The 25,666-nt window shown below is 38.4% G+C and overlaps 1 protein-coding gene and 1 long non-coding RNA gene across 5 annotated transcripts in view; one reads left to right on the top strand and one right to left on the bottom strand.

Moving 5' to 3' along the window:
* The window catches only part of LOC134538407 (cilia- and flagella-associated protein 44), a 107,727-nt gene that overhangs the window by 54,229 nt on the left and 27,832 nt on the right, over positions 1 to 25,666 (bottom strand). Inside the window, exons 9-17 of one of the 2 annotated variants that reach the window (XM_063379706.1) lie at positions 24,474 to 24,620; positions 24,191 to 24,364; positions 19,790 to 20,057; positions 19,010 to 19,229; positions 12,239 to 12,512; positions 6,081 to 6,247; positions 3,682 to 3,900; positions 3,026 to 3,129; positions 896 to 956 (exon numbers count right to left, since the gene is read on the bottom strand). In XM_063379706.1, coding sequence (XP_063235776.1) covers positions 896 to 956; positions 3,026 to 3,129; positions 3,682 to 3,900; positions 6,081 to 6,247; positions 12,239 to 12,512; positions 19,010 to 19,229; positions 19,790 to 20,057; positions 24,191 to 24,364; positions 24,474 to 24,620 — 1,634 coding nt within the window. Of the gene's footprint in view, positions 1 to 895; positions 957 to 3,021; positions 3,130 to 3,681; positions 3,901 to 6,080; positions 6,248 to 12,238; positions 12,513 to 19,009; positions 19,230 to 19,789; positions 20,058 to 24,190; positions 24,365 to 24,473; positions 24,621 to 25,666 lie in introns of both variants that reach the window. The other variant, XM_063379707.1, reaches the window with a different exon arrangement.
* LOC134538410 (uncharacterized) lies at positions 15,258 to 24,023 on the top strand. 3 transcript variants are annotated; one of them, XR_010076139.1, is made up of 4 exons: positions 15,258 to 18,682; positions 18,940 to 19,152; positions 19,953 to 20,064; positions 22,510 to 24,023. It is a non-coding gene; the product is annotated as an uncharacterized LOC134538410 (long non-coding RNA). The 3 variants fall into 3 exon arrangements; XR_010076140.1 differs by having other exon boundaries at positions 19,953 to 22,898; positions 23,894 to 24,023; XR_010076138.1 differs by having other exon boundaries at positions 19,953 to 24,023.

Below are 25,666 nucleotides of genomic sequence, written 5' to 3'. Positions count from 1 at the left end.
AGCAAATCAGAGTGCCTCATTAGAATATTTTAAGTGACCACCTTTATTCATGCAAAACATATACAACACCAAAAAAATAGGCAAGTATTTTCATGAGCGAACATTAGGCTTCCTTGTTTTACAGCTTCACAATAAACGCCTAGCTTTACATCAGATTCAAAGCTTTGCATCAGACGCAAAGCTGAAAATAAAAAGAACAGCCAATTTCCTGGTGAAGTTAATTCCAATATTAAAAAGAGCTTCTATTGATTCGCTTAGTCAAAGCTTCGCAGGTCTAATACTTAGAGCAGGTAACCAAACATCATGATGCCGTCAGTTTAAAAAGTGCTCATTTTCATCCCATTGTAATTAACTCTCTTCATCTCTTGAAACAAAACCACTTCAGAACATGAGTTTTGTTCTTTTCTTGCATTTCTGTATTTCAGCAATTTCTGCTCTATCTCAGCGAGACAGCAAAAAAGAGCTACTTCTTAATGTAAACGCCACATGAAAAAAAAGTAAAAATACTGTTTCCAGCTGCAAAAATAGGAGAGAGTGAAAGAACGCCAAAAGGGCGTAAGCCGCAGAAAGAGCCGACCGTACGAACAAAGTAAAAGATGGACAGCTAGATATCGCGACTGGTGCCACTGTCCTCACCAGGACTCTTAAACGGCAAGGAGGAGAAAAAAATAGCAGGTGAAAAATAATAATAAAATTTGACAGGCGTGAATCACAAAAAAACTCAAATGAAGCATGATTATTTTGTGCTTGCAGGGAAACAAAGGAACAGAAAATGGATGTCTGGTGTGAACTGTGATGTTACAATCTGAATTTCCAAACAAACCTCCCAACAGAAGTGCAACAGGAATGACTACAGCATGTGTCATGCATGTGCAATCCCCGGCTGGCGGTTTACCGCAGTTGCAACAGAAGCGCCTCTATGTCTGGAACGGGCCGTCCTGCTCTCTTGTCCTTATCTTTGGCCAGCAAAAAAAAAATCATTATTATTATCAGTCATTCACCAATTAATTTTACCAAACAATTAAGAAATAATTCCATGCCATATGTGTAGAGACAAGATTTTATGGTTTTATTCTTAGGCTAAATCCGTTATTGAAACAGGAGATTCTGGTGTTATTCTTTTAGTTTATTATTTTTGTTTATTCACAAACATAGCATATTATTAAAAAAATATAGTACTTAAATCTTTCACGAAAATTATTTTACCAAAACAGTTTCAATTTGACAGATACATGATGCACTTTTACAATATAATAATATGTAACCTTACCTCTTACCTTACCTCTCTGAATATAAAAAAAAATTGTGTGTTTGAAAAATGTACCAACACCGTAATGTAAAAATGAGTTGCTAACAAAAGTTGCAATATCAAAATTTAAAAATTAACAATTTTTCTAATGTATTTATTACATATGTTTTGATACAAATTTCCCGCTAAATAAAATACATTGAGTCAACTATAATAAAAAAAAATTTGTGAGTTGAATAAATTTTTTATTGAAATTGCTGATTAATTTCATCATTTTAGTTGCATTTCGGTGTTATACGGTGTATGACAAGGTTTTTGCTGTTATTTTGGTTTTATTACAATCCACCATTTGTCCCTACTTATAAGTGATATTCCCGACAACCAAAAGGGCTGAAATGACTCAGTTTAAATGGCTCAGCCATGTACGAAGAATGGAAAGGGAGAGACTGCCAAAAGGATTTTGGATAGGCAAACAGAACAAGAGAAAGAAGGAAAGCAGGAGTTGGAAAAGTGTGGAGGAAAGAAGAAAAATCTGAAATGTAAGTGGACTGGAAAATCACTACAGGAAGAAAGCCACAATAAAACTAGATCAATGTTAAAAATATATTATTAAATTATAGATATAAGTTCCAAAATTTATAACTATTGTGACAAGGAAAAAAAAATCAATTTGATACACCAGCAACTGGAATAATATTCTTCCGAAGCCATCTAAACACTCAGAACCAGTAAAAGCTCTCTACAGTGAACCTGTTTATAACAAAGACCTCCTTATAACAACTGTTTGCTAAGTCCCAGTCAATACTGTATCCAATCAAGGCACTTTCTTTCTACATAACAAACAATTTTATAACAAAGAGACAGAAGTATAAAAATTTATTAATAAATTAATCATGTTCAAAAAATACAAACAAACAAAATTCACAGCATATGACTGATAAATAACCTATCAGGCACATATTACAAATGTGCTTAGGCCAGGAAAAATAATTAGTATTTTTTTTGTATTATTCTGGTGTTCTGTTACACTCTGAATGCCCAACTAACATGTCATACCTGGTCCGACCCGCAGGTTCAATGGTTAGAGTTCCTGGCCGGTGAGACACGGATCACGGGTTCGATTCCCCGCCGGGCCAGGGATTCTTCACTGGTGAAATTTCCTTCCCAGGTCTAGGACTGGGTGTTAGTGTTATGCCGTCGCCTCCGTACTATTCTGACTCAAACGTGCCACGCCACGGTGTCAGCGGAGCAGTACGCACACTCCCGTGGCCAGCGAGCCCGAAACTAGTCGACACTGCCACAGACTCCTGGTCGGCTGGTGGTCCACAAGACGGAGCCTCTTGCTGCCTCGATCCGCCTTGTCGAGAGGCCTTCAACGAAGGTCACATACTAACTACGTAGACATGATAGCGAGGCGGTTCGGTTATTCTCATAAGATATGTTGTAAAACCGTTAACTAAATTGCGTGACGATTAACGATAGTTAGTGTGAGGGACTGTAATTTCCCGAACCCGAAATGGAAAGTTAATGTGCAAATAGAACCATTCCCTGCCTTTGATACTTCCCAAGATTCGTGACGATGACTGGGCTTTGAGGCCAGCCATGGCTTGTGAACAAAACATAACAATAACAGTGTGTCATGGGAGGCAACGGCAAACCATAGAAGGGTCACCCAGCCATGTAAATCTCCAAGTAATGGCACCGCACCTTTATCTGGGGTCTCCATGCTCAGACACGAGCGTCAAGGAATCATCACCATCATCTCATTATACCTGCCTTCGTCTTCCTTTGGTGCCAGCTGCTCCTGCACGTATTTCTTCGCAGCATAGAAGTCATCAAGAAGCTTACGTTGTCGGAAAGTTGTCACATATGAATCTGATCTGCAAAACCACACAAACAAAAAAATTTGAATTTATGAAAATCATTGTTAAACTAATTGTGTTTTTCATATGTTAGTAACAGCCACATTAGAAACATTTTGAAAAATATTATCAATACCATGCAGATGCCACCACAAAATTATAAGTGTAAAACTTAGGAAGATAAATTATACAGGTCTTATGTGGTGATTTTCTGCTCTTACAATAAAAAAAAAAATGTTAAGTACCAACATTAATAATTTCAAACTAATGCCTTACAGTATAACCTTAAATCAACAAGTAAATTCAGTTTAAAATTTAACTTTTTAAAGAAAGAATCTACTCAAAGCAAATTTTTGTATGTATCCAAAAAAATTAATTCATCTAGAAACTAGCCATTAGTATGAATGTACTTTAAATTCTTCAGGACTTACGGAAATAAGAATATTTTTCAGGAGAGTAATCAGTATTTACTCCCTATGTTAAGGCAAAAATCTGAGAATATTTTGGTCAAAAACTGGAGAATATTAGACCGGGCATGTGACGAGTCGGACAGTAGGCGGCGAGATGCACCTGCAGGCGAACACGTGGGTAGTCATGGAGTCCAGACAGTCGAAGAAGTAGGACTTGAGTTTGGCCAGGCCGAGCTGGCTCTTCTCGACGTCGAAGGCCAGCTTCCTCATCTCCAGCTCCATCTGGCCGTCGATGATGGCCTTCAGGTCGGCCGTGATGGTCCAGTGGAGCTCCAGCTCGTGCTCCGAGAGCCTCTGCGACTCGGGGAGAGCGTCGTTCCTGGAACGTCCGGACCAACCAGCTCACGCTCTCGCGCTGCGTGCTGGACTGGCGAATGAACTCAGACTCAATGCCTCGTCAATCAACATAAGCAGCGTTACACACAACAGTAGAACTCCATGTAATTCAATCTGACTAGATACAATCGAAGGGGCAAGTGGATGAAGGTGTTATGTTACAAAACTATTGTTTTGAGAAAAAGGCTCCGAAAGTAATTTGTTTGCTACTTGCTTATGTGTACATAGCACCTTTATCAACTCGTAACTATGTTATTTTTGATGTTAGAGGGAAGGTGTCTTTACCATTACATAGAATTCATCATAACACCTTCATCCCTGGACTTAATGCAATTTTTCAAAAAATGTAACATAACACCTTCATCCATCCTACATTGTACTAAGCATTTAAACAAGCCTGGTATAAATAACAGGTAGAGTTTGCTATCAGTTTTACTCTTGATATTTTCAGTCAATCAGAAGCTCTGAACGCCCTCCTATGCCATCACTTTATTTGATAAAAAAAGAAAATGTACCAGTTAACTAAATTGTGCCGAATATTATTTACTTTTATATATTATACATGCATGATGGAATAAAGCTATGAACATCACAGTAGAATTTCCGAAGGAGAAAAAAATTTGATTATTATAATAAAATTTTGCAATTCCTGTGGTATTATGGATTTTATTATGTTAATACTATTTTTTTTCCTTCTCACACAACCAACTATGGGCTCATTAATTGTTCAAAAGAACAAAAAACCAACCAAAATAAATAAAGCAATGTTCAATGTAGCCAAGCTGCTGTGCTAGTTTCGTGTTGTGTAAATGCTAATCGCTATAACTATCCATGTGTTAATGCTATGTTGATTGTGTCAGGGCCTTTAAGATGGTGATGGGTGATGAGACGAGAATGGAGCACTGATAAAGACAAAAATGGCCGGGGTAACCTGAAGAAACGCACAGAGAATCCAGCCGTCCACTGCAACGCCCGCCATGTTTCCCAGTTGAAAAACTGTACACACCATACAGTAGCTGGTGGAACGCTAAGGATTTCCTTGCTAGCAGGCATAGGCAATGAAAATGTGTATTGAGTATAAAAATAAACGTATTGAAGGTTTAGACTTTAGACTAAGACTCAAACCATCAATTTGACACAGTATTGACTGGTATTAAGGTATAAAAGTGTTGAAAGTCCCATCTCTAATGGAGTTGTAATGTTATACAGACCAACTTCATAGCTGTTAATCGCTGGCATGACATCTAAATGTTGTGCCTTGTATACCGCTAGTCAAAAATATAACAAACAAATCTACATAGATACACAGTAGTGTTTGTTAACTAAGCAAATTTTGATCATAACTGTCTGTTACTAATATGTTTATGACACAACTGTACCCAATCATTATTGTTTTTGCATGAGATTTTCCACACTTTTAACTGAACATTCCGTGACAAGACTGCGGTCATTGGTGTTTATCAGTGCACCTTTAATATTCCCCCAGCCCCATACAAGTTTGCAAGTTCGCACCTAGAGAAGACTCTAGGTGCGTAACAGACAGTGGCCTTTACGCCTAATCACGATGAAGCACCCGACACTTACCAGAGATCTAAAGACAGAACTCGACTGTAGGTTACAGTGAGTGGTCAGACTGAGTTTCTAAAGCGGGTGCTCTAGATCCCAAGTCCAGTATTTAGTAATACGCCACCTCGCTCCGTTCCAAGACAAAAGTATGGTTCTACGTTCTTAACCACTTTGATGCTGAGTCAATGCTCGTAAACTGGTGTCATGCCTGATGTCCAGACGGGATCACTCCTCACCACATGGGAGTGGCATCGCAACAAACAAACCAGCGGCAACCCTAACACAACAAGGTTCCCTTCACTTGATGTAATCAACATAAAATAAATAATTCCCAAAGAAAACAGCTTCAATGCCAATAGGACAAGTTAAAAATATGGTGGAGTAAGTCACTTTTTCAAATAAAAAAAAAAACTTAGACAATCCACATCTAGACGTGTGTCAGCAGAAAACATAAAGTCACTTTATGTATTCTGCCAACAGATTGACTAATCTACATCTGGTTTTATGTGTAAGTCTTCTTGTTTGAAAAATGTACTTGCACCACTGCAACTTCAACCCATATTAGTAATACACACCTGCAAACTTATGGTACTCTACCTGGCAACAATGTCATGATATTTTTCTGCGAGTTCCACCACATTAAACTTAATTTCTTGCTTGTGTTCTTCTGCCAATTCCATTTTGCGGTCTTCATCTTCCATAATTTTACTCTCTTCCAAGCTGTATGTTTGACTCCCATCCACATCACCAATTTTGCCATATATCTTTAAAAAAAAAAAAAAAAAAAACCCCTTCTTAATACAAAAAATAAATGTATCAAAATTAGTTTTTACATGACAACTGATGGTTAACGTTAAATGTTCAGAGTTGGCTATTATTGCATAATAATATTTTCTTTAGTACTTAGTACCCAGCTCAAAACATGTGTGAACATATTAGAGCAGAAAGTAATGGCCAAAGAAAATTATCCATTTGTATGGATATGGATTTTTAATTTTTCTCCCCTTAATTTACTATTGACAAAAATACATGCTTCAAATTTTACATAATTAAGTGATTATATCTTAAAGTTAAACTTAAATAAAACACTTATATGAATAGTTGAAATGAAACACAGTATAATCGTGGCTGTCTTATTGATTAGCAATTACAATACAGGATGAACAGTTACTAAGAGTACCCAATGTGACGTTGCACCAGTTAGAATGACTACAAGGTCAAACCACACACTACCACTGAGCACATCTCTAATATGCTATATTTGACAATGGGGTTTGAAGTATGCATTTTCATTGCAACAGAGTAAAAGCAGGTGATGTAGTTTATAATTTCATAGCTATCATGTGTCTTTTCGTGTACAAAAATCTCAAAATGTTTAAACACCAGCTTTGAACAAATAAAAAAAATTTTTAAGTATTTAATTATTAAAAAAATTCCATACAACTCTTTGTCAAAAACGGAACAGGATTTTTCGGTAAAATTTGTTTCAGTTGCAAAAATTTTTTAAAGACCTCCCACTTTAGGGTTGTATTTGTGTAGGTGCAGTGGAATGGTGCGTGAAACTTCCAATGTTCACATAATGCAGGTGTCAGCTCTAGGTTAGGCCTGTACGAAACTTCGACTAAGCAAATTTATTAAAGCTCTTTTTAATATTTGATTTAACTTTGCCCGGAAATTTGCTATTTGTTTTATTTGAAGCTTCGGTTGTGATGCAAAGCTTTGTGTCTGATGCGAAGCTTCGTGTTTGTTGCAAAGCTTTAAAACATAGAAAGCATAAAACTTGCTCGTGAAAATATTTTTAATTTTTTTTTTGACGTGACGTCTAATAAATCGATAAACGCCAGCTGCATGCACGAAAAAGTGTCCCGTACCGCACATTGTCCCGATACGCTGTGAACCCCCCTTTGTGCTTGTGCCATTGGGTAGTACCTTTATTTATAGTCCTGGAAGCCGCTTATAGCCACACAAATGTTCGTTGAAAAATCCAGAGGGCACAAGGGAGGAACGGAATGTCCAAATGGTGTTTCTCAAGTAAACCTTAGAGAACACTGTGGATCGTTAATATTAATAAAAAAAATTAACAACTAGATAAAAAAATACAACATGGGTGATTGTGCCATATTCCCTTGTTTATTTGTTAAAGTTAGAATTTTAAAAGAACTATTTCTGTGGTTGGTATTTTCTGAATTTCGAACATATTATAACTTTACAATTTCAATACATAATAATATTAGACAGATTCAATTTACTAATTCAGGGGCCCCTCTAGAGAAATAAAAACATAGACAGAGGTTAATAATAATTTTTTGCGTAGTCTTTTGTCTTATAATAAAACCTTCGTAAAATCAGTTCTGTTATTTTAACAATATTAAAAGTTCACCGAAGACTGGCCATGACGAGGGGGTCGGGAGAAATAAGAATGTACTGTACCACAAGCATGATCTGGACTTATTGCCAAAAATGTCGTTGAGATGCAATAGCTTCCCGGTCACCGGAGAAGGCTGGCGATTTTCAGGGGCTCCGCGAAGTTGGAGCCGAACTCCAAGAGGTTGGGAGGGTGGTACTCCGGAGATTTGGAACCCAGAACTTTGGAACTTGGGACTTTGCACCCTCTGCAACCAAGAAATAGGTCACAGAGTTTAGAAAATGTAAAAAATTACAAGGGAGGATACAAAAGGGGATGATCCGAGAATTATAGAGTTTGGAGCTTTTGTTTACACTCACCATTCTGCTGAGGGTGAATTCCGAAGAAAACGGTCCACGGGATGCCACTCGCGGACGCGGGTCGCGTAAGCGAACATAACTAGATTACTACGGTAATGTAAACAATAATAAAAAAAACCAACTAGCTAACTAGAAAAAAGAGACGGGACTACTCCCGAAACTCTGGCAATCACATGCCTAGACTTTGTTGGAGCTCTCCGACAGCAAAAGAAGAAAAACCGACGAAATGGCGGGAGCCAAGTCTCTAAGACGACCGTTCGCGACGAGAGCTCAAGAAAAACTCCTCTCAATTCCCTAAGTGGCACGAGGTAACATCGGCTAGCCCAGGGAAGCTGGGACTCGAGGGGAAGGGAAAATTAGCTGATTGGCCGAAGACGCCTTGGTGGGGGTCGCTCGAAGGGGCTAAAAGAAATTATAAAAAAAGGGGGGGGTAAGTTCTGTTGGTCGGGCGGTGCTGCTCTCTAGGTAGGTGACACGAGAAACTAAGGGTTAGCCGACAGCTCTGGGACGAGCGGGAAGCCTACTTACAGGCGTTCGGGGGTAATTTAGTTCAACACAGTGCCCCTAGATGGCACGGGTGAGTCGTTTGGCGCTAGCAAATGGCCCCGGGGCGGGGGCGGGGGCGTGTCCAGGAGAATGCCCGTTCAGAGTCCTCGGGCTGCTTCTGAGAAAACATGAAGGGGTGGGGGGGGATGGGGAAACTGCACTGTCTGTGAGAAACGACGGCCGTTCGTGACGAGACGTTATGCTAACGTCGGGTGGGACATGAGCCGCGCATGACAAAAGGTGCTCATGTCACGCTGCTACTCGGATCTGAGCTCGTCGTGAGAGATTGTCGATGGCAGCAGTTCCTGTCACGAGAGGGGATCGAAATGACAGACGGGAGGCGTGTGGCTAGGCGAGGAAAATTTGAATCGCCCTGCTGAGTTTAGCAGGCGTCGGCGAGAATGCTGGGGGGGGGAGGGGGGGGGGGACTTAGGCTTGGGAACTTGGCAGGGCCACTGCTATAACAAACTTTAGGTGAGAGTGTACACTGAGGGGGGAAAAATTAAATTGAGTCGCAAATTTAATACGTAAAATTCAGATTAAAAAAAATTGAAAATTTTTGAAAATAGGGCCGAAAATCTAAATTGGCGGCACAGCTGTGTCCCGTTACGCTCATTGTACGCTTGCGCCACATCTATCTCTCTTCCACTCGATTGGAACAACCATCGATTTGACTTTTTCGAGGCACATTAAACTTGAAACACTCCGATTTGTTTCCTACTTTTCCTATCATCGTCCTATCCTTAACAGAATAACACAGATTCGAAGAAGTTAAATAGCAAACATGTATAAAAGTTATAGTTAAAATAATCTCTTCATTAAAGTAATAAACATATTTGAATTAATGAGTGCAAATAAAAGTAAATTGATCAATTAAATTGTAAATTTCATTTCACTCCTTCTTTGTATCCATACAAAATAGTGATAATTCAATAAAAATGATTCAATTTTATTCATAAAAGTATGCAATCATTTCATCAATGTTTTGTTATGACGTTGTCACGTTAAACGATCGTCCGTAAACCGACTTTACAGACAACCGATTTTTTTTTGTGTTATATATATGTTGCTTGAACAAAGATGGTTACTCAAAAAAATTAAAAGATGGCACATTTGCTTTTATGAATGCTCAATATTAATATTATGCATGATTATTTTATAATTTTAATTTAATTATGTCATACATAAGGCCCATTTGGTTAATCTCTTAATCAGTTAAAACCTTACAAAATTCAAACTTTTTTTTTTACCTTCAATACTGCATTATGTAAAATAAATGTAATACAGTTACGCCACGTACAATATTTGCAATTCACACAGGCCTACTCCAGATGCAAGACTCACAACCAGGTCCTCATTCATCTCACGGTGCAGTGAGAAACCATAGATTATTTCACTGGTGGCTCTAACAGTTTATGACACAGATAAAATATTTTATTTGTTTCTTTACATCGCAAGTTTAGTCGACAACAATGTCTTTACAGATGGACATACATCATTCGAGACAGAGATGTTGGGTAAGGATTCTTCCATGCCTGGCATTAGGAACCAACACAGCATTCTCCTGGAGTGATTTCGAGAAGCCAGGGAAAACCAGGGTTCGAACCAGGGTGTTATCGAATGCACGTTTCATGTCTAATGCATCAACAAACACACACACATACACACATGCACACATACATGTACATATATGCACATGCACGCATCACAAATGCACACACGCACACATACAGACACACACACATACATACATACATATATATAATGTTAATTATTTCTGCAAAATGCATTATTTGTGATAAAAGCTATGACTTTGAAAGTTGCATTGTGATACAGTTACACTCTGATCAATTTAAGATTTTACTTTCTTTTTACAGGTGTTTCAGTGAAAATTCAGGATTTGACAACTGAAAACTGTGGCTTAATAATCCAAACAAACACATATTCTTGTAGCACCACACAGGCTTATCATATATGACGAGCTATATTGTTAATTTTTTAATAATATTTAACTTTCATAGTGTGAATGTTTGTTGAAGCACTTCTGAATAATGAGACACCTTAACCTGAATAGAGTTGATGAACAGAGAGGTGTAAGAAGACATCATCACATCATCCACTAATTACTGTTTCTCCACCACATACACAGGAAAACATTACTAAGGAAAAGATTTTATGGTTTTATTTTTAGGTCAATTTATATTTTAATCAGGAGATTTCTGTGTTACTGTTTTTATTTTTAACATTGTCTTAATGCACAAAAATAATATTGTATCCAACAAATATGAAACTAAAATATTTCTTAGTACTTATTTCACCAAAATAGTCTCTCATTTTGACTGACACAGTCAAAAAAAATGCACTTCACACGCTAGGCGTGTGAGTCACGGTCACGGGAGTGCGAAAAAGAGACATAATCGCTGCGTCGTGGGAACAGACGTAAGCATTTCGTTGAGCCTCTGTTGCCAAGCGCCGTGATTGGCTGAAAATTACGTCAGCGAGCCCAGGACCACTGCCCGCAGAAAGGAAAGGCAGGCTGTATGTAATTCAGTCATTGTCCGAGCACCAGGCCAAGCGGTTGTTGTTCGGGCGGCGGGCCGAGCAGGCCGTGGCCGGGCAATGGCTCAGTGTTTTATACATTTTTTTTAGATATATTTAATTTTTATTTATTTTGTTTGGAATATAGTGTAATTTTTACATGAATAAAAGAACCGGTAGTACATCGAACATTGAGTAATAATTTCTTCGTGACCTGCTACATAACACGTATGTTCCACTCATCACCTAATTTGAGCTAGCCGGAGGTGGTGAGTGGTAACAACCATCATAAAATAGAAAATATTTGAAATTTGAGTTGAGTTTTGTCTAATTGCTGATTGTTCTCTTACTTTTTAGGTTTATTTCAGTGCTAAAAGGTATACTGACTTGTATTTCTGAGTTACATGATGTACTGACATGTTTTGCAGTGTTGTTATGATTTCATCACAATTCACCATATAATCTTGTCCCTAACCATTACACGTTATACTGAGGGTTCAACATGAATCATCACAACATCAAGCCTTAGCCATCAAAAAATCTTAAATATTTGTGAAAACCTTTGACAAAAAAAACCAATTTACTGGCTAATATCCTCACAGGGAAATGTAAATACAGTTTGTTTCAAAATTTGCAATCCCAGTTAATAATTACCCCTTTTGAATAATGATCTTTTCCCCAGAAACTGTGAAAGGTCATAGAATTGAAAGTTATATGTAAAACACTGTTGCTTATCAAAATTGTATGTATGAGGGACGTAGCAACAACATTGTAATATGTAAAATAGTATCCCACTACTTCAAGGGACATTCAATTTGTTATAAGGTTGATATAAATATAAAATAATGTTACACGTGAGAAATTAAATTTATTACACGTTTGCAGAAAAAGAAAAACTTGTGAACCCTCTACCTGCACGCAACACAAGACCAATCACTACAACTCACCTTAAGGGCGTGCGCTACAACCGGTGCCGGCCTCACTTCCGGGTACTCGTTCGGGGGAACGTTGAACGAGTACGAGAACAGGTTCCCGTCCGCGCCGCAGCTGAACAGGTACCGCTGGTCGGGGCTGAAGCAGACCCGCGGGATGTAGCCGTTGGTGTTGTCGTGCATGGAATACGACCAGTAGTCCGTGAGATCGCTCGGGTCATTCGGGTTCACCCTGGTCACTCGGATCTTCCCGTCTTGCATCCCGAGCACCAGGTAGTTCTTATTGCAACTGGAAAGCAACGTACGTCCGCTTGCACGGGTGTAAATCCCCCCTCCCCCCTCACCCAACCGCTCAGGAATCTCACTGAGGGGACCCACTTACGCTTACAAAACGAAAATTATAAATATGATTCCATGGGCCCTTCCTAGGAAACCTAATTATTTTTGCCCCGGCCAACATGCAACGCACTGTTTAAGTTTGCAATACAACCTCTTAAGGCTCCGTCTTGCTCACCATGCTGGTTAAATAATTTTTTTTGTCAGTCCTATTATCTAATTACTACATTAGCTCTTTTGTATTTAATGTTTAGTCACAAATTTTGTCGCCAGATTTTGGTTTAAAGATACCTGCTAGTTGTAAAACGTTATGCAAATTATCATTATTATAAACACTTAGGTGACATTCAAAAGCTACTTAATAATTATTGGATGATAAAAATTTATAGTAAAATATTAATTGCAAAACATCATTAAGATCAAGTTACTGGAAGGGGCCTTAAGTAGGCCTTGCATGGTCAATCATTTTGATCCAAAGGTTGCGTCAATCAATCAAGTCAAGCATGATTGACCCTCTAGTAACCGGTTTGACACTTGAGCCAAGCTATGACGGTAAGTGATAGATTTAAGGGCTGATTGAAGCATGCGTCAATCAATTAACTCAATTTTCTGATAAAAAGATTGACCATCTAGTGCCTCCTTTACACAATAATAATGATAACAAAATTAAATAACCTGCTTCATGTGAAACATAGCTTAAGGACGCCGTCTGCCCGGGCACACATACGGTGCGCATAGCTTCAGGAAAAAACTACTCAAGATATCCAAGTGAGGTCTGCTTACAAAAAACATTTAAGAACACGCTGAGGGTTGAAAAATACTTTTGATTTCGGATTAAGTGTTTAAATTGTATTTTTAGAAGTGTTAAAATGGCTGAAATGCCTGTTTTCAGAGTAATTTTTAGGTACTAAACAACCGGTACAGATTCTTGAAAGCACTTCAGGGCCTTGCACTACATCTTTATCTTCATTTCTCTGCCATATAATGCTATGGTCAACGCTCAAATTTCACAGTTAACCTGTGACGACGAGAAGACTGCGCGCTAGTTCAGAACACCGCTTAGAAGCGATACCGCGCTAGAAATACCAGCAAGCGTCTTGCTTATCATCCCGCCTGATTAACACACCCAGATAGCCCCCTAAATGTGGGCTACATTTTACTAGCCATGAAAAGAAGCAAGGAAAAAAATGGTCAAGATAAAAATATGAAGAACAAATAATAATAATAATTACACATTATTTACTACAGTAAAATTTAATATGGTGCATTTGTAACCACAGCCATACTGGATAAGTAATTTTTCCAGATTATCGACCATCAATACAGTTTTTAAGGGAATACCAAAGAAAAATAGCACAATTTTATTTAAAAAAAAGATGTAATAAACTCTTTTATGGCAAGGTAAAATACATGTGGATGTTACTTTTTGAAAGTGTCTGATATTAAGTAATAACATGATAAGGACAATTATTCAAAAAATCACTACAGATTACACACAAACTATTAATATATTATGGCGGTCACGGTCAATAAACATCCGAATTCACGTGAAAAAATCTGAACGCTAGTGGCTCGATCGGTGTCACATTACAGAATGTGCTGACTGAGAAATTCCTGATTAATTAGTGTCGATTGTCTAAAACATTAGTAACAATTTTACCATTCACATGTCTGTTGGTGGCATGCCAATATGCCTAGTTAAGAACAATATATAAAACTTCTATAATAATATATAACTCCTATAAAAACTAGTGCTTACATTACTGGCAAACTTGTGCGGGGCTGGGGGAATATAAAAGGCACATTTATAAACACTAATAAAAAATACACTATGTCTACAAATACCTCATGAATAGGTTTCAGGATTTTTTATGGGCATTTATATAAAATCTTCTCATGATTTTTAAATAACAGGACCATTTTTATACATAACTAGCGACCCGTCCCAGCTTCACACAGATGCAATCTATTAATGTCGCATCAATTAGATTTGAAAATTAAGTACTTAAAAGTATCAAGTGTTCGGTGTTTTCAAAAATTAGGTATACACATACTACCCATAACCACTTTTTTTTTCATGAGACAACACAAACAGATTTTGTTTAGAGGCCACATGCGAAAGGACTACATATAGCTATCCATGTGAAAATTACTCAAGACTCAAATCTATGTTGGACAAAATAGCTTCGCAAATAACTCATTATTTTTAGTCACCGACATTTCTGTAGGCCTTTTTAAGACCTACAATTCTGTAGTACATTATTTTGATGTATCAGCCATACGTACGTCAACATAAGCCATGCAAGCGCCGAAAAAGTGTAATTGTTATGACTTGAATACCATATTTACCCAATTTTGTGCAATTTTGGACAAAAAAAATATAACATTTTCGCTGTAAGGGTCACCTTCAAATAAGGGTCACACCACATATCTGCCTTCACTAGAGTTCCATGGAAACAAGTGCAGTCTTTGTTCCATGTCCAAGCTAATTGGCACGTAATAAATATAGCACTGGTTTTGATCCTCAGTTATTCAATGTCTGTTTACTACGGGAGGGTGTGAGGCAGCCCACTTCTCTCTCTATGTCTCTCCCCTTCCCCATATTTACTATCCTCCCAATTCCAGTACTAACATAAACACAAAGGAGAAGACTGATATATTTTATACCCTTGTTTCCCTTTCATCTACTGAATTTTTTTTTTTTTTTTTACCCATCCCTTTGCCAGGGAGAGTGAAGAGGCGGCAAGATACTCTGACCGTTACTCCTGTAACAACTGGCGCTCACGTTACTGGAAAACTTGTGCGGGAGCTGGGGGAATATAAAAGGCACATTTATAAACACCAATGATAGCTACAGTTACGTCACGGAATGTTCAGTTGAAAGCGTGGGAAATCTCGTGTAACAACAAATAATGTTTGAGCACAGTTGTGTCATAAACAACTGTCCAGGCAGACATGTCAATTGTGTAGAGTGCCAGTTCACGGCACATTTACATCGATGAAAGGGAGGGAGAGCCATCAATACTGCCATATGGCCTCACACACACATGAACACACACTCTCTCTCTTGCTTTGGCCGGTTTATGATTAGATTTTTCCCTCCCTCACTAGCCAGCATAGCGCAACAGACACATCATTTGCCGGTGCCGACATGGGCAGACGGCAGACACAGTAGACATATTTAGTCGTGGTATTTATATTTTTATCAAAAACCAACATGGGTTAATTATTTGAGGACATATTCAACCATATATTGCAATTTTTTTTCATTCCAAAGTGAAAAACTCATATAAGAATCGTACTACTTTTTTTTTTTAACTAAAAATTGCCATAACATGTGCAATCCATACAGAGGGTAAATACGGTACAAAATAATCTAGATTTCTCTATCTTTAAATTTAATTTGAATGTATTAAACACATAAATCTTCCGGAAGAAATTCTCTAAATGATGGTGGAAACTGCATTAAAATCCATTGGGTAGTTTATAAGAAGTAAGCGAACAAACAGACACAGATAGCGACTTTGTTTTATACTATTTAGAGATGAGCAAAAATTAGAATGTATTACAAAATAAATCTACTATTCACAGGAACATGCAAACAATAAGTTTAGAAAGCTAGATTTTAACTTTTTTTCAGAGACAATTTCCACAAGATTAAAGTGGCACATTACAACTATGTATTTAAACTAAATGTTCAACTAAAAATTAAAGTGCACAAAAAAATGCAACTCCGGAAAAGGCTGCTAAATATTAAAGTTTCATGAGTTTTAGCACCATTACTGCTTATTTTATTATTTTTTTTTGGTGACTTCTGCGACCAGCCCTTCAGTTTTGTTACTATTCTGTGACCTGCAGACATCCTGTAATACAGTAGAACCCGTTTATAGTGAACCCGCCTATAATGAATTCCCGTTTATTGTGAATTTCCGTCTCAGTCCCGGCAAAATGATGTGAGGTTATGTATTAATTTATTGGATATAGCGCACAACTTTTGTCAATGTTGATACGTTTTTCCGTGTACCACGAACAAATTTTGCCGACATAATGCACATTTATCTCAAATATTTTCATATAATTACAAGTTTTTTCACAAAACGTCTATTCTGGATCACATTGAAGTTTTTCTCGGCAATACGCTACTCGATTGTCCACTGTTCAAATTATAAACAAGTCGTATTCGAGTGGCCTCGGTAGGCTACGTGTAGCCATAAATGGTGATCAGTTTGGTGAAAATAAAAAATATTTTTCCCTGCATAATTAAAGAATGGACGAACGCGTGTACATTTAATATGTTATCAAAATTAAACATAAATTACCACCACACAAATACGTATGTACATTATAGCAGCAAATTCAATATTTTTACGTCTCATTTTTATCGTTCACGTTTCGGACATTTTGATCGAGTAAGGTTCGTAAGACTACCACTAGATAGAACTCTGTGGACTAAATTTTTCCATAGAAAGTGAGAATATTTCGTTCCAAATTTAGCAACTGTGATACTAAATGATACGTAGTGATCTTTGATGTGCCAGACTCGTTATTTTTCGTTTATTTACTTTTGACGGTAAAAAGAATTTCGTGTTATTAAGCTGCAAATGTGCTTCAATAAGAAATACGTACATAAAAATGGGTGAAAAACGCGGTAAAAAACGTAAGGCATTATCTGTGCGAGATAACTGGACATTATTGAAAAGATAGACTCCAACCCCACTGTCCCGCACGTGTTAATAGCAAAGGAACTGGGAATTGCAACATCCACATTAAGTACAATACTAAACAAGCTGAACAATCTTCGGTAAATATGTATTGTACGGATTAGCGCCAAAAAAAATCGTACAAATATGAAATAACTTTCATTATATGCTATCTTACGTCCTCTCTTCAGAACCGCCTGCGGAGATAAAAAATTCCAATTACTTTAGGAGATATCGAATTTTATAATCTTCATTTTTTGGCGATTTTTTTTAAAAAAAAATTTAAAAATCCGAAAATACCTTTATTCTGTGCTCTTAAACTTCCTCTTTTCATTAAACCCGGCTGAGATAATAAATTCCAAATACTTTTGGAGATATCGAATTTTTTAATTTTCATCCTGTGCACTCGTGCGGCGATAACGGTTGCTTGTTTACAAGTATCATTTTTTTTTTTGCGATGTTCCCGAACGGAGAAACCTAAGATGCACATAAAGTTCTGCCATTCCCGATTACACCCGAACAATTCACCTTCGGCCAACCTCGGGTTTATTTATTAATATTTCTCTGTTTATTTTAATGTAGCTATACTAACCTAACTAACCATCCAAATGGTTTTAAAGTTTTTTTTTTAATGTAGCTAACCTATCCGACCACTTTTAATATTTCAATTCATTTTTCCTGCGCAAAAATAAATAAATCCCGAGGTTGGCCGAAGGTGAATATTCGGGTGTAATCGGGAATGGCAGAACTTTATGTGGATCTTAGGACTCTCACGCGAACGAATACATCATGTAAAAAGAAACTTACGTGAGTTTATTCTGTTCATCCTTTTTCCCGGTTTGTTAGGTCAGGTCAGCTACATTATAAATACTTTAAAACTAAACAACCAATAAAATTAATTTTATTATTTTTAATGTCTGTTCAGTTTCAAAGTATTTATAATGTAGCTGACCTGACCTAATCTACCTTTGTCCCATTTTGTTAGGTCAGGTCAGTTACATTATAAATACTTAAAACTATACAACATGTAAAATAAATTGATATTATTTTTAATTTCGGTTTATTTTGAAGTATTTATAATGTAACTAACCTTACCTAATGGAAAATTTCTGTTATTTAGACATTCACGCGCACACGGCAAAATATAAAATGGCGACGGTCAAATTATTACACACGTCTGGTATAGCAAAATAAGAACGGCCATATCTCCAAAAGTATTTGGAATTTTTTATCTCCGCAGGCGGTTCTGAAAAGAGGACGTAAGATAGCATATAATGAAAGTTATTTCATATTTGTACGATTTTTTTTGGCGCTAATCCGTACAATACATATTTACCCAATCTTCTTTATCAAGCTGCGAAAACGTCACAGAGTATTAAATGCCTGAAAAAAGGATAATACGCCGATGTCCAAGAACCATTAGGTAATAGAAAGTTTGTACATGTATAGTTCATTAAAAATAATATCTGCACTTTCTCATAAAACTGTTGCTTTGAGTATTTCCATTCGTTCTTTTCTTGGTTTAGGCCTATGTGTAGTTAAGATTTTGCTTTGGAGTATGTATTGCCAATATAAAAGTTTTCCCAGATATAACGTTTCCCCTCTATAGTGAACATATAAACTACTCCCTTCAGATTCGTTATAACAGGGTTCTACTGTATATACCGAACTATTTTTCAGGTAAAACTGATAGCACGGATCACTAACCCGATAAGCTTTTACAAGAGTGAAACTAAGAGCATTCACTCACTTGTAGGCAAAACTGTGAATCTCGATGTCGTCAGCGTCGGGAATCATGGTGACCTTCAACGGTTCGCTCTGGCCTGGCTTGTACTGGTACATGTAGCCGGCGTCGTACCCTCCGAGAGACAACCAGACGACGTCGGCATCCAGGTACGTTGCGAACAGCACGGGGTTCGGCACGGGGGGGATGTACAGCGGCTCCAGCTCGATCGACGGCTCCGAGTCCTCTGAAAACGCAGTTGAAACTTGTACAGGTGTGGGATGAGAACCCAAACATTCAGCCAGTCTTAGGCAATAATTTCTAGCGTTTAACATTCAAAAATTTGTCATTCCAAAAAATTTAGTTTATAATAAAGTGAAATCCCTGAGGTTAAAAGAGAGACTGGCTGCTATGAATACACGTGGATCCAGGAGGAAGGGGGTTCTACAAGGGCATGTGCTCCACTCCCTGCCCAGAACGGTAAAAGATTCAATAAATAAAAATACTTCTGAAGTAAATCTTGTGTTATTTTTACATTAAGTACATATCAAATACAGTTTAATAACAATAAATTGAAACCTGAGGGGTTGTTTTGTACCACAACCATAACCCCTACGATTTCTTACAAGTTCAAATACTTAGGAACCTTGCAAAACGGCTCAAAGCCGTGTGTCCTTATGTTTGTTGTGCATCTTAAAAGCAATAAGCCTCAGCTCTTAATGAGTATCACCACAGGTCTTAAGGACAAGCACTGTACTGTCAAAGAAAAAAAATGTTTCAACAAGTCCTCCTGCTGGATTTTCCTACCCAAGAAAGTCTCCTCGTCGATATCGGCCTCGGGGTTCTCCTCCAGTATCCTCTGCAGCTCCTCTCTCTTGCGCTCGAGCTTCTCCTGCTGCCTCTTCTCCATCTCCGCCAGCTCGATGTCGCGCCGGATCTGCGCCTTGACGCTGTGGAAGTCGATCTCCAGCAGGTTCAGGGGAGTCAGGCGGTACGACTCCGCGCTTCTGGGCTCGCTCGGCACCGACATCTCCAGCACGTGTCCCGACGAGCAGCTGACCAGGAACCTGCCTTTCTGGAAGGTAAAGGATATTTTTTTACAGCAACTATTAACCAAGTGTTGTTCTACTGCAGTTAGGGGTGTAAATCTGCAGGATGCCCATATGTTGGCCTATATGCACGCAATACGCACAAAACTTTAAAATATAGAAAGTTTGTTTACATCTATCAACCCCATTTCACAGACACGATTTTGAAAGCTCAAGAGGGCTCCCTCAGTGAGGGACTTCTTGATTTCAGCCCCCCCCCCCCCCCTTCTCCCCAATACCCCGGATTTACACCCATGACTATAGTATTATTTCTTCTTTTTTAACCTGATACATATATATCTATTTATTTAGTGGTATAAATAACTAGCTTACATAATTTAGTATATTCCTGTTAAGAAGTTTCACAACCACAAGGTACTTAAAAATTTATACACAATAACAGGGTAACCCTTTTAAAAGGGCATGTAAAATTGTATGTATATATAAGCAGGTCGAGTGATAATTTTTTTTTTAAATTTTTGATACAACAATTAAGTGGAATTTTTTGAAAGTTTATTATTCCTACACTAATTCTTTTATGAGGGACTATACATGAGTTTTACTAAATTCAATATTTCTTCTTAAACATAAATTAAAATTCTTAATGTATAAGAAGCTGTATTATTTGTAAGTAACTTTAGAACATTAACACTTTTAAGTTTTAATCATAAAATGTTAAAAAATGAAACAAAATCACACATATTAATAACTACACACCATAATACAGAATAATATAACTAGGTAGGTACCTGTAACACCTATTATAAACTTTACAAACAATAAATGAAACAAAGTTAGCAAAAGAATCAACCTTCAGTGCCTCTAGTGTGTTCACTTGCATTTAGGGTTACCAGATGTCCGGCAAAAGGAGGACATGTCCTCCTTTTTATGTACTTTTTTGCGTCCGGCCGGATTTCCCTTAATGCTCCAAAATGTCCGGCTTTTTTATAAAGTGAGATAATTCTTGCAGTTACACTCTGAGTAATGCGCTGTCCGCAGAGTCACCCCACTAGTAAGTAGTTCTATGACAGCTTGACAGGTAGCACCACATGCAGAAGCACGTGTTTTTAATATGCTGTATATGCATAGTTTGTTTGATTCTTTATACTGAAACTGTATTAAATGCCAAAACATTGTAAAATATCGTACTCCATGTTAATTAATTCATGGCTTTTTTAAAAAAAATATATCGTCCTCCTTTTTAGTCAAATGTCCTCCTTTTGCGAGGTGAATGTCCTCCTTTTTTGTTATCCGTGTCTGGTAACCCTACTTGCATTACAATACTTTGCAACGTATCCTGTTTAAATGTTTTCAGTCCAGTGTTGAGTGAGCTCTAGCATTTACAAACACAGACATTACACCAACCTATGAATTCACTGAATTCACTTTTTTTTTTCCCTCCCATTCTAATTCCAATACTTTTATCCATACTGACATATTTTCTACTGACATGGATAGAGATGGGACGTGGGAACTTTCCCATTGAGTGTAAAAAATATATATTTTCCCAAAAACTAAATTCCTACACTCAAGATATGGGTTATGTTTTTTTTTTATAAATTGTTTACTATGTAAACAAGATAACATTCTTATTTTTATGAAAAAAATAATTTTAAAACACAAAAATCATTAAATCATACAGATGTACAGTAGCCTGTACAGTGAATAAAGTTGCTTATGCAGTGCTTTAAGTCAATATATTGCATTGATTTTTTTTCTTCTAATATTTTGTCACAATCTGAATTTTAAAATCAATTAAAAATTTACAAAATTAATTTTATAGATATTACTATTAAAAACTATTTAGAAAAACTTTTTCTATTACAGTTATCATTCTATGACAAACATTTCCAAAATATCATAGGCATTATAGCTACCGTCAGTTGGGGTAACATTGGCCCTTTGAGGGTAACTTTGGCCCAAGACAAAAAACATGTTAAACCATGTTACAATACATATGTATCATCACATCTAATAAATATTTTGAAGAGTTGTAACATGGTTTAACATGTTTTTTGTCTTGGGCCAAAGTTACCCTCAAAGGGCCAATGTTACCCCAACTGACAGTATGTATTAGAAACTATGGTATGCCGTTTAAATGTATTGAATTAAAATGCAGTTAAAATGTACAGAATTAATACAGTGTAGAAAAAGAAATCCTGTATTGTCCAGAGATTGGAATTTTATTGTAAAAATCCTGTAAGGGGGGAGGAGGGGGTAGATTAACCCAAATAAAAAAAATATTTCAAGTAATAAATCCATTAATAGTCTCAGCACATAAAGATGAAAGTATTACACCGAAGTATGACCTAGCGCAAGTTTACTAAAGTTAAGAGGCGTGGAGAGTAAGTATACACATTTCGGAGGATTGCAGGCTACCAGCACTACTTTTGAGAGGTGTCGAAAATTTATGAAACCTACATGAATTTCAGTGTATAGGTTGTTACGAAGTTTCGCACTGCGTAACTAAACGACTACCAGACAGCGCCCCTGGCTATCTGATGGATACCACCCGCAGCACAGGGGCGCGCAATGTTCGATTCCTGTGCGCCGGACAGCAATGCATCGGGGCCGCTCGGGCCGCTTCGACTCCGCCCGGCTTCGCGGGCTTCGTCCGGAACAACCAACGATGACGTACTTCCGCCGGCGGGTATCCAGACTGTTCCTCGGTCGGGCCCCGGCGGACTATATAAACCGGCCCAGCCAACGCTTCTGCAGGCAGTCTCCGACTGGCCCAGCAGCATGAACCTGCAGTGACGACGATCTACACCACCGGCCTCCTCCGTCACGCTGCCCGACGACGTGCCGACCGCTTCAGGAAGAAAACGGTAAGAGCCGTCGTCAGAATCCAAGTCCGTAAGGGACTCTGAAAAATTTTCAACCCAGTAGAAATATTACAAGTCCACGAGGGACTTAGAATAAATTCAAGCCGAATTAGTTTGAACTTAGAATTTCTGCAGAGTGAGGAAACAGAAAATTTGCCTCATCTGTAGAATGAAGGTAGCTGTCTCGTGAAGGTTACGGGATAAGTAAATGTTTGACTGGTGTTGAAAGTAAAACGGCAGTGGGGCAGTGTGGCAAGAGACGGAGGAGAGGTCGAGTACCGCATAACGTAAAGTGTACCAACTTGCAATACGTTGAGGCTTACCGTAACGTAACCAACGTAGTTTTACGTGACAGATTCGACTGAAATGTTATAAGTTCCCGGACTACACCATCAATGTAACGAGCACTCCTGTGTGAACTTCAGTACGCAGCTACTTCGTAGAACGAGTGACGAGGCGAGTAAAAATAAAGACTGCTCGCCGCAATATTGGCGGGGCACCACGGCATACCGCTGTCAGTAATCAGGAGACTTTTGAACACGACTCGCTGACTAGAAGTGTGTGTAAGAACGTAAACATTTTATGTGTCATAAATTTGGTATTGAGACTTACACCAGAAACACTGTTTAATAACTTTAAAGAATCAGACCACGATGAGAGAGAATGTATTTCAAGTTTAATCGATATTTCTTTATTATCTGGGTAAACTAGTTACAGATAATATTTAACTGTACTATAAACGATTTTATGTCAGTCTGCTTGATTATATTCTTTAACTTTTCCTATTCTCTAACTATAATTTGATATGTTTGGCAAATGTTAAATTCATGTTAGTACACTAATTTAAAGTAATATTGAATGTGCCAAAAACCAAATGATTTGATGTTCGTATTTTCTGCTAATATAATTTGCTGTTTGCTTTATAATAAGGCGTTAATTTAATGTGTGTGAAATATATATGTGATCCAATATTGTTAATTATATTTTTCTGTTCACAGACATCGTGGGCAATTGCTGTAATCGTCAAAATAAGAAATCAGAAGGTTGTCATATCTGAGCATGCGTGTATTGAAGGATGTGATGTTGTTTTTACAAGTTTTGTTAATAAAAGCACTTTTGTTTCACGAACTTTAGAACCACTTTCCGAGATTCCTCCCCTTGTCCTCCTGCCCTTCCGGACTGGGGGTAATAAGGTAACGTAACTCTTAAGAACCTAGCTACAATTCATCCAGCGCTCATGCAAGTGTTATAATATTCAAGCCGACACACGGCCGGGCCGCTGCGTAGAGGCTCACCGTCTTGGGCTTCCACTCGATGAAGGTGGCGGAGCCGGGCAGGTCCACGAAGCCGATGGGGACCAGCGACACGTGCTGCTGCCGCCGCAGGATCAGGTGGATGAAGACGGTGCGGTCCTCGGAGCCGCTGATGAGGAACAGGCCCTGGGGGTTGACGCTGAGCACCGTGACGGGCTGCGGGCAGAGAGAGACACACACGCGCGCGACCAGCACGAGGGTCGACCAGCGAGCCCCGGCGGCCGGCGAGAGAGGGGGGGGGGGGGGAGAGCCCATTGCGCCGCACCTTCACGTGGGGCTTCACCACCTGGACCAGCGTCGCCGCCTCCAGCCCCCCGCCGCTCGACGCCTCGAACAGGCGGAGCGAGGACGCCAGCACCCGGACGACCCCGTCCGAGAAGCCGGCGGCCAGGAGGTTCCCGCCGTTGGCCACCTGTCACCAGTCACAGAGCTGCACACAGACATTCCTCCCTCAGGGCCGTCCGCAGGGGGGAGCAGAGGGACCGGGAATTATTTGTGTGATGCGTGTGTTTACTCTGATTGGCCAAAAACTACTTTATTATTTATAAGTAGGGACCGGAAAAAATTCCCGGATTCATTTCGCGATAGGCTAAAATTCATATAGTTACACCTCAGTGCTTCCTCTGCTATTTGGCTCACAACTCACCTGAAGGACTCTGGGCCAGTGAGAAACTCTCAACCGAAGCTGTGTCGAATCACAGGCCGCTACATCGACACCTTCACAAGACGGCAGCCAATGAGAGGGTGACTTTTTACCGAGTGTAACTAGAGGTCATAGAACCCGCGAATTTTTCCGGTCCCTAGTTATAAGGTACGCAAAGATCGCCTTTACCTACAAACAGTTATGGCCATGGTAACGTTTAGTACCATAATAAGACATAATTTATGTTTTAAATTTGGGGTATGAAAAATTGTACATGAACTGACAGGGAGGAGGCCCGACCCTTGGACCTTTGTTTCTCTTGACGGCCCTGCAGACACTACAGTTATTCCTCGGGCTCACAGTCTTGTAGACCAAGGCGTCATGGGAAACAACAAGCACACAATAATACTGGGCACTGGAACCATTTCCTGGTGTGATTTCGGGGAGCCATGGAAAATCAAAATCAGAAATGTCATACCAGGATTAAAAACCTGGTATTCTGTAATGTAAGTTTGGTCCCTTGACCTTCTGCAATCAACTCATTCCATCATGCACTCTACAGAACAGCTATTTAATTATACAATTGAGTCAATTAGAAGAAAAGAAGTGCAAGTGAAGACTATAGATATTATGCTTAGTTGAATGATAAGTGAAACTATTTGTGGGAAAGGAAAACTGTTTCGTCCCAAACCGATACATGTGTACTCTAAGATATTCTGCTGCCATGTACGTAGCAAGTTTATTTTTAAAAAAATTTTAATCTCTTTTGAGGCTTTTAGAATTGTTTTCTCAAAACTATCATACATTCATTCACT

The sequence above is a fragment of the Bacillus rossius genome, chromosome 13, assembly GCF_032445375.1.
Source record: "Bacillus rossius redtenbacheri isolate Brsri chromosome 13, Brsri_v3, whole genome shotgun sequence".
In the NCBI taxonomy this organism is placed as follows: Eukaryota; Metazoa; Arthropoda; class Insecta; order Phasmatodea; family Bacillidae; genus Bacillus; species Bacillus rossius.
The sequence above is the reverse complement of the archived record's forward strand: the minus strand, read 5'-3'. Positions and strand labels throughout refer to the sequence as shown.